This window comes from Grammomys surdaster, unplaced genomic scaffold, assembly GCF_004785775.1.
Source record: "Grammomys surdaster isolate TR1022 unplaced genomic scaffold, NIH_TR_1.0 259, whole genome shotgun sequence".
Classification (NCBI taxonomy): domain Eukaryota; kingdom Metazoa; phylum Chordata; class Mammalia; order Rodentia; family Muridae; genus Grammomys; species Grammomys surdaster.
Window position 1 is genome coordinate 1,910,253 of NW_021604700.1, and position 9,771 is coordinate 1,920,023.

Sequence of the window (9,771 nt, forward strand, 5' to 3'; positions counted from 1 at the left end):
GGAAATGGGAATCTCACTTTATACCCCAAGCTGAACTATAGCTATGTAACTAACCTAGGGCTAACCTTAAACTTACAACAATCATTCTGGCCTTAGCTGCCTGAGTGCTGGTATTACAGGTGTGACCTAGCACTGTGGAGGTGAAGACAAGTGAATCCTGGGAACTTATTGGCCAATCAACCTAGCCAAATCAGTAAGCTCCAGGTTTAGTGAGAGACTCTGCTTCAGACAAGAAGATGAGAATGACTGAGAAAGATATTCAATGTTGCCTTCTTGCCTCAATGTGTGCATACACACACACACACACACACACACACACACACACAAAATCATATGAACAAAGAAGTAAAAACCTAATATATTACTTGTGGCAAATAAAAAGGAAAACCAAAACATTGTTTTTTCTATTGGTTTTCACAAACTAAGCATAATAGAAAAAATTATAGAAAACTACAGAGAAAAATTTTATATCATAAACCAACTACGCATTAAAACTTTACTATGTCCAGCCGGGCGGTGGTGGCGCACGCCTTTAATCCCAGCACTCGGGAGGCAGAGGCAGGCGGATTTCTGAGTTCGAGGCCAGCCTGGTCTACAGAGTGAGTTCCAGGACAGCCCAGGCTATACAGAAAAACCCTGTCTCAAAAAAAAAAAAAAAAAAAAACAACTTTACTATGTCCAACTGAACTGAGTGTCAAAGCCCAGTTCCAACTACTAGAAAGAGTTAATCAGAAGGACTGATTCATCCAAGAGTTCAAGGCCCAGCAATATAGTAAGAGTCAATCTCTTGGGGGAAAAAAAAACCCTTAAGAAAAATAATATTCACTGAGTTATGGTATCTGAACACTTACCAGTTTTCTCTTCTTGGTTGAAACAGGTTTAACACAGTATTCTGAACTAGTAGAACCTGCTGAGATTTCTCCCTCTTTCTTGTCCTAAGAATGTCATTCAGGAGAAAACATGAAAAGAAAAGCACAAAATAAAGCATGACTTAATCACTATTGTAAGCAGACATTTTCATTCAAAACTGAGCTGAGAACACTGAGAGACACAAACTTTAGTAAGAAGGAAGAAAGAGTCAAGGAGAAATGAGATCCCTGGGTGCCGACACAGTCAGATAAGAACATAGTGAGATGGCCACAGTGGGATTCAATCCATAAGACAAAACCTTATGTCCCATTTTCAGTGGATCTTAAACTTAAAAGGCATTGTCTTAAGACAATGTTGTTTGAGTACCTACTATTTTACCAAAGATATAGCAGACCATGAGCTAAGTCTTAAAAAAATAAAATAAACCCTAAGTTCTTAACTTCATAAAGGTTAAACCTAGTGTAGAAATACAAACATACCTACTATGTTTAGCACATTAGATAATGCTATAGATGAAATTAGAGAAGTTGGACAAGAAAGATGAAGAGCTGTAAGTAGGAAGATCTGCGATTTTTAAATGTATTCTTAAAACACTCTACTGACAAGCTGAATGGAGGAGACCAAAAAACAAAGGCTGGGAATGTAGCTCACTTGGTAGACAGCTTGTCTAGCATATCTAAGGGCCCATGTGCAGTCTCTAGCACCACATGCACCAGGCATAGTGGTACACATTTGTAATCCAAGTACTCAAGAAAGGAATGGTAAAGTAAATAGGGGAGAGTGGATAGCCTTCCCAGTCCCAGAATTGGCTTTTAACATGAGGATCCACAAGAAAGTACAGAGCCAAGATATGACATAACCTGACTCATACTGTATAGGATCACATGGGCCACTCTGTTACAAATAAGCCATGAGGAGGCAAAGGCAGTGGCAGGGAGAAGAACTTAGAAACCAGTGGAATAACTAAGGAAAACAAGTTCTTTGCTAAGATCATGGTAACAGTAAAAACAGAAATAGTGAGACTCTGAATATGTTAAAAAGATAAAACTGACAGAAACTGATTACGGACTGGCTGCCACGTACCAAGTTTGGGCCTGAACTGAAAGAATGGAACCACAGCTGACTAAAATAGGAAAACTGAGCTTGGGTACTTGAAAGGTTATAGCTTAAGAAAATGAATAAAAAGAGCTGGGTAAGTGGGACATCCCTTTAATCTCGCCACTTAGGAGGAAGAGGCAGGTGGATCTCTTTAGGTTCAAGGCCAGCCTGGTTTCCCTACTGAAGTCTAGGAGACCCGGGGCTATATGTAGAGACACCCTGTCCAAAAAAAGAACCAACCAGACAAACAAACAAAAAGAACAAAACAACAACAACAAAACCAAAAGAGAGAGAGATAAAAAGAGGGAAATGGGTAAGAGCTGTGTGTGTACCGATGTATACCTATAACCCCAGATCTTAGGACAACTAAGACAGTGGGATAATGAGTCTAAAACTGGATTGTGCTATAGTAACAATGCCTTGAAGAGCCTGCTTCAAGAAAAAATATAGGGAGGAATCAGCAAAAGAAATCTGAGAAACAGTCACCAAGAGACAAGGAAAATTAACAAAGCAACGTTATCTCAGAAGTCAATTCTGGAAAATATTTCAAGGCAAAGGTGTAATCAACTACAGCAAACACTACTGGGATGCCAAAGCAGATTGTTCTTGCAGTTAACTATGGAGTTAGCAACAAAGAAACCATTACCAGCCTTGAAGAGAGCACATACAGAGGAGTAAGGACAAGAAAACTACTCACTAAGCCTCAAATTCTTATCTGTGATTTGGATAATAAAAATAACCACCTCATAGATCTGCAATAAAGTTTCACATATCACTGTAACATTAAGGTGCATTTCTTTTCTTTTTCTTTTCTTTTTTTTTAGTTTTTCAAGACAGGGTTTCGAAAAACTTTAGGTTCAAGGCCAGCCTGGTCTCCCTACTGAGGTCTAGGAGAGCCAGGGTTATATGTAGAGACACCCTGTCTAAAAAAAAAAAAAAAAACCAACCAGACAAGCAAACAAAAAGAACAAAACAACAACAAAACCAAAAGAGAGAAAGAGAGATAAAAAAGAGGGAAATGTAGCCTTGGCTGTCCTGGAACTCACTCTATAGACCAGGCTGGCCTCGAGCTCAGAAATCCACTTGCCTCTGCCTCCCAAGTGCTGGGATTAAAGGCGTGCACCACCACTGCCCGGCGGTGCATTTCTTTTCATTACACATTTTTTTTTTTTAAAAGGTATCATTAAGTCAGCAAATTAAAATTCTTACTTCATCAAAAGTTGGTGAAGAAGTCTGTTTTTTCTGAGACTTTTCTTCCTTTCCACAAGACTCTTTGATAGACATCTTTAGAAACTAAAATAAACATTCAAAATATATTTTTAACACAGTAAAAAGTATATCACAAGCCATTTGTCACTTAGCTATATAGGACTGAAGTTTCACAAAATTATTTTCATCTTCTTGATACATCCAGCACAGCAAAAGCTAAACCACAGAGACTCACAGGAACTGAGTTTCCTTCACTAAGGAAAGAGAACAACTTTATTTTACTGGGAATATCACTCTTATCTAGAGATACTAAGTGCTCAGAGCTCCCACAAGACATACTTCTCCAAAAAACACACCCAAAAGCATTTCTTCCTGGCTATCAGATTGCCCTGCAGGTTTCCAAAGACACAAAAACTCCAAGGGGAGGGCTTTCTGAATCACATGCTGCCTTTGATGGATAGGTTTGCCCTTGATGGAAGCTTTAAAGGCTCTCTGCGTGGCAATCATTCCTCATCACTCTCAGCATTTGGTTCTCTCACTTGTCTTTACGCACTTTTTCTTACTCTTTCAGCTATCAAGCAACTTTTCAGGAACACTCCTTAAGATAATGCCTTGAATCTCTGCCTTCTCCGTTAAGCATCAGATCAGCATTTTTGGCTGCCTAAAAGATTGCTTATTTTGCCCTACCTACACCTGAAAACAGATTAACCATAATTCTTCATTTCTTAATACACTGTCACTCACTAGGTAATACTTCAAAAAAAAAAACTGCATACATTTTTTCTAAGCCCCAGTTTCATCTTGTAAATAGAGATAATTACCCTAGAACTTTTTTTTTTTAGGAACAAAACAGTAAAGTAGATATAAAAACTACTTTGAGGCTGGTGAAATGGCTCACTGGACAAAAGTGCTTCCTGCACGAGCCTGAGGAGTAGATTTCATCTCCTAAGCCCATGATAGGCGTGTCCTCTCATGTCCAAATATACTGTGACATACATGCTCCTACTCTTATGCACACACAATAAGCAATAAAAATGTTTAAATACTTTGCACAAGGTTGTATATAGTTGGATCTGAATAAATACCTATATGGTTGGTGTTCTACCTGCCCTGGCCCATGGGGTGGTGAACTAGGAAGGACCTGGAAGAGAGAACTGGAGGACAGGAGAATGCGAAGAATGACGGCTTGTCTATAGTCTGATCAAACCATGATTGTAATTTTTTCACAAAGGGGTTATATACACATAGAGGCAGGATGTGGGGAGGGGGATGATGCAGGAACGTAGGTGTTCTCAGGGTAGTACAGATATCTTCCAGAACAGAGTTTTGGCTGGGTGAAGATGCAGGGAACAGGTCACTATGACTCTGTCTATGATTCATTTGTTTTTATCTAAGTTGGTACCCCCCCACCAAGGCTACCTATCCACAAGACCTATGACTACTTGTTCTTATCTAGGTTGGTAGTTTTCCACCAAGGCTGACTGACTGTCTACAAGATCTATAGCTATCTGTTCTCAGGCCAGTGTTTTCCCACAGAGACCAAGACTTTGTGTTAGCAGGCATGTATGGCTGACTTAGGCCTATGGCTGATTTAGGCCTTCAGTGTATAAGCAAGGTTGCTCCCAACACTACTAGACCTAAAGTTCCTTGATAAATGTGCTATATTAAAAACTTAGGTTTTTAGTTTTAAGTTATCAAAAAAAAATTAATAGATAAAATATGCCTATAATCCTAGCACTTCAAAAGCTACAGCAGATTGTAACATGTCCTAGGGCAGACAGAGCTACATAATAAGTTATTCAGAGTAGGACTCTTTTTAAAAGAACAAAGTAAAACTCTGGAGAAATATTCATGAATGACTGGGTGAATGAATGAATGAATTCATTTTCCTCAGTGTATCAACATTATTATTCTGAGCTATTTCCAACTCTTTCTTAAATCACAGGTTCTCTGTCCATGTCTTAAACCAGTTTTACTTTTCCAGTCCTACTTTAGAACAAGTAAATACCATTCATTAGCCAATAACCAAAACAAAACAAATCCAGAAAAGAAATGTAAGACAAGTATAGCCATACCTTATGGTCATAAACAGTCTCAAGCTTGTGGGTACTGGTAGTACAAAGCAGCATCCTGTGCTGGGATACAGTAGCCAAAGACTGGAACCATCACCAGGTCTGTTGGGGCAGGACATGAAAGTGAAATCCAAAGAACAGGTAATAGGTAGCAGTGACAATATGAATATAGCAAATGCTATAAGCCAAGTAATTTCAATTACTCCTGGTCATTCATGATCTAAATAGGTAAAGTTATATAAAATAAGATCTTCCATCATTCAGGAGGCAGTGGCAGGTTACTTAGTGAGACCCTATGGCAAAAATAAAATAAGATTTAACGAACTTGAAGAAAATAAAATGCTAGGAGGGAGAACTTAAAAACATTAACACATGAACAGTCAACAAACTTCTAAGAACCACCTCTTAAGTACCAAAACTTGTTTGCCTTCAAAGATAGTTTACAGTTAACTGTAAATTACAGCTGAATTCATGCTCAACCTTCTGGCTTATAATAGTCTTCTTTTCTCTTGTCTAAAGGATTTCATTCCAGCAGGGTGAAAGGAACAAGAAGAGAAAAAAAAAAAAGGAAAAAGAAAAACATTCTAGCCTGCCATGGTCAGACAAACTGAGTCCAGGAGTTATAAGTTCTATAAAAAAAAAAGAAAAAGAAAAAGAAAAAGAAAAAGAAAGAAAGAAAGAAAGAAAGAAAGAGAAAAAAGAAAAGAAAATGCCCAGCAGACCTGCCTATGTCAATCTTAAGGAGGCGTTTTCTCAATTAAGATTCCCTCTTCCCAGATGTCTCCAGCCTATAACAACTTGATCTAAAATTAGTAAGCACAGCATCCTCGTGTGCTACAACATATTTTATATTCATACAAGGGTGAAGTTCACATTCCTTTTAAGCTAACTTAGGAGGGCTTCCAGTGTGAGCAGTTCTCAAGATTTCAGCTTCTTAAACTATGGGTTACGTACAACCCTATATTAGCAACACTAAAGTTTCTGAACACACAAAGACTAAAAAAATTGGAAATCACGTGTAATGAATGCTAGGTGTTTCTGGTCATACTCTCCCACTATATCCTGTGACTTCACTGCAGCCTTGAACACAGTACATTGCATTTCACATGCCCTCATACCCACAAAACCCCAACTAATCCTGGCTGAATCACCTGGGCTCATATTCATGACTACTGTATGTCATGAACTGCAGCGTATTTAATGGAAATGCAAAATTTTTCTGCTCTTATAAAAACATATTCAAAATGGCTTGATTACAGAAAACAAAGAGTTTTAAACAGAGAAGTTTAGTATCTTCCTATAGCAATTCTTCAGCATGTAAGCATTTAATTACTATATCTTTGAACTGTATTGTTTTAGAATGTGTGAAAATTGCTGTTTGAGTTACAGATTTTAGTTTCATATTTTAAAAAAGTTAAATTAATTTTGGTTTGAGAATAGAAAAAAATACCCAGCAACTTTTGAAATGATCCTAGACATAGTTCTGCTGGTATGTATTACTGTTTACGTGAAGCAATGTTCTCAGCACTGATGATTATAACAATCAAACTATCAATCAATCAACTCTGAAAAGTTGAAGATTTTCTTGCAGTATCAAATATTCAGTCAAGATTTAATTCAGTATATAAAAATAAATAAGCACACAATCATTAGCACACAAACTTGCTTTTACCTTTAATGGTAAAATTACATATATAAAGAATCATTTCAAAATAAATTTAAGATTTTCAGAAACATTTCATTTGTATGTATTTTAAATCCTTATAACCTTGGGTCCAATAACATCATTTCAAGCGAAAGGGGATCAAAGACAGAAAAATTCTAAAAAGCCCTGCCATAAGATGGATCCAAAACATTGAAGCTTTTGATACTATAATGCTTATATAGTGTCTTCCATAATAAACAGGGCTAACCCGTATAGTCAAAATCACTGCCTAGTATATGTTAGCTAGGATTTCTATTATTACAACAAAAACCATTGATTAAAAGCAACTTGAGGGGGAAATTTCACTAACATTTCCACAACATAGTCACTCAAATAGCCCACCAACCAAAACCAAGTTTCTGGCATATGAGTAACTTTGAAGCTGACCCTTGTCACATCTTTACATGACAGTGGACTTACCAGGTAGCTTCAGTCTGTCCTCGTTAAAGACCCAAAGCCTGATATACCCAGGAAGCTCATTTTAATTGCTGATCCACAAAAACTGTGGAAATAAGTTTATTATTGCTGTAAAATATGAGATAACAGCTGGATATTGGTGGTGCACGCCTTTGGTCCCAGCACTCTCAGAGGCAGAGGTAGTCAGATCTCTGAATAAAAGGTCAGCATGGGCTATCATGCATTTCAGGACAGTCAGATCTACACTGAGAAACCTTGCTGTGAAAAATGAAAAAACCAAAACAAAAATATAAGATAGCTTATGCAGTAATACAACTGACGCTTAATATACTCTCCTAAGTCTTTAAACTGAAAATTCCTTCATGCTTAGAAATTTGAACTAAAACTGCCATGAAATCCCCATGCTAACATTTAATTGTTGTCATCTGTTTTCTAGCTGGTGTTAAATAAGGTTAAAATACTGAGTCAAGCTCTCTCTCTCATTTTTTTTTTTTTTTTTTTTTGGTTTTTCAAGACAGGGTTTCTCTGTGTAGCCCTGGTTGTCCTGGAACTCACTCTGTAGACCAGGCTAGCCTGGAACTCTCGAACTCAGAAATCCGCCTGCCTCTGCCTCCCAAGTGCTGGGATTAAGCGAGCGCCACCACCACCCAGCTGAGTCAAGCTCTCAAATTAATCATTTACTCTTTTTATAAATTAAAAAAACAAGCACTGAGAGGATGTTATTTAGAGATAAGATACAGTGCTTGCTGTGCATTCCCAAAGGCAGAGGGAGGAGTGAGGGGTGAGGTAGAGTGGAGTGTTCTGTAAATTAAAAATACCATTTCTTTTTTCAATATAATATTTATTTATTTATGTGCATTGATGTTTTGTCTGTATTCATGTCTCTGTGAAAGCAACAGATCCCCTCGACCTGGAGTTACAGATGGTTTTGATCTGCCAAGTGGATGCTGGGAATTTATAAGAGTCCTCTGCAAGAACAGCACGTGACCTAAAACAATGAAGCATCTCTCTGGTCCTAGTTACCATTTCTATAGATTCTAATAGGTGCTATTGTCTCACTTTTCATTGTTAAATAGTCAACTCCCCATATAGGAATATCAGTCAAAAAGAGATGATGGATTACAAAGCCTTTAGTTGTCTTGTGATGCCAGGCTTCTGACCTTTAAGCTTGTACTGAGGAGCTAAGCAAATACTTTACCACTGAGATAAGTACATTCGCAGCCCTTAAAGGCTTTAGAACTTGCAAAAGATTGGTGGGGACAAAGTTTATATTAAGCTGGGGAAGGAAAAACACCTTCAAACACTCCAACTAGGAAGGGCAATGAGAGAGCAAACCTCCAGACACCATTTCAAAGTGGTGAACAATCACACAAGCCTCCTATGGTTTCCCAACTGAGGGAAAAAAACGCACCCGTGAGCAAGGACTTAGCTTTATTAACTCAAAGTGTGAGTTTTGTACCTGAGAACCTTCCCTCCTTCCTTTAACGTTCATGACAGTCCAAGCAGGGCAACCTGAAAGAAAGCTCAAGTTAGGGCTGTGTTTTTCTTTTTTCGCCTGCTCCAGTGTGCTTATTAGAAATAAAGAGAAACGAACGAGTAAGGCTTCGGTGATAAACAGGTCCAGGTTTTTTTTTAAAAAAAAAAAAAAAAAAAACCTGAGGCGCAGAGGATTCCCTGGTGATATTCTTTGGAGAATCTGAAATACATCATCAGTGTCCGCAAGTTCAGACCTTTGTTAGTAAAAGCTTTTTTTAAAAAAAAAAAAAAAACCCAAACAACAACAAAATAGGTCAAAACAGCAAAACAATCTCTTACAACCACGCCGCGCCTGTTCTGGTAACCTTAAGGTTGTAGCAAAATTGAAAAAGTGAAGAGTGATCGGGTCACAAGTGTGAGGAAAGTTGTGGGGAGCCGAGCCAGGTCACTACCTCAGGGGGCTGACAGAAAAGCGCTTCTGGGACTCCTAAACTGCCTAGGCCCACCCCCTCAGAAGCCGCCATCCGTCCCCCGCAGCGCCTCAGGTCCAGCTGGAGCAACCTGGCTCGCGGCCACACACTCCACAGAGCGGGCCGACCGCCGACCAGCCCACGGAGTCGTCCGGCCCAGACCTCAGCTCACGGGTCCCGAGACCGACTGGCGTCCGGGCACCTGAGGCCAGTCGTGAAAAGCTGTCGCCCAGAGAAACGCTCACGCGTCCGGAGTACCCTAACTTACCTGCGCCCGCGACGGCAGCAGCGACAGCGACAGCCGCGACTCCCCAGTCAAGCCGAATACCAAAAGCGCCTTCCCAGAGCCTGCTGCACACTGGGAAATGTAGTTCTGTACTCGGACCTCCCCACCAGGTGCCGAACGCTCTAGGCAATTCTAGAGTTCTCTGCGCTCTCTGTGTGTTTCCTCCAA

General features: G+C 39.2%; 1 protein-coding gene across 2 annotated transcripts in view; it reads right to left on the reverse strand.

Moving 5' to 3' along the window:
- The window catches only part of Swt1 (SWT1 RNA endoribonuclease homolog), a 53,767-nt gene extending 44,044 nt beyond the window's left edge, over positions 1–9,723 (reverse strand). The window contains exons 1-4 of one of the 2 annotated variants that reach the window (XM_028775774.1): positions 9,586–9,723; positions 5,253–5,351; positions 3,178–3,261; positions 852–935 (exon numbers count right to left, since the gene is read on the reverse strand). In XM_028775774.1, the coding sequence (XP_028631607.1) occupies positions 852–935; positions 3,178–3,261; positions 5,253–5,306 (222 nt within the window). In that variant the 5' untranslated portion in view covers positions 5,307–5,351; positions 9,586–9,723. Of the gene's footprint in view, positions 1–851; positions 936–3,177; positions 3,262–5,252; positions 5,352–8,830; positions 8,859–9,585 lie in introns of those variants that run through there. The other variant, XM_028775775.1, reaches the window with a different exon arrangement.
- Between the last annotated feature and the right edge of the window lie 48 nt (positions 9,724–9,771).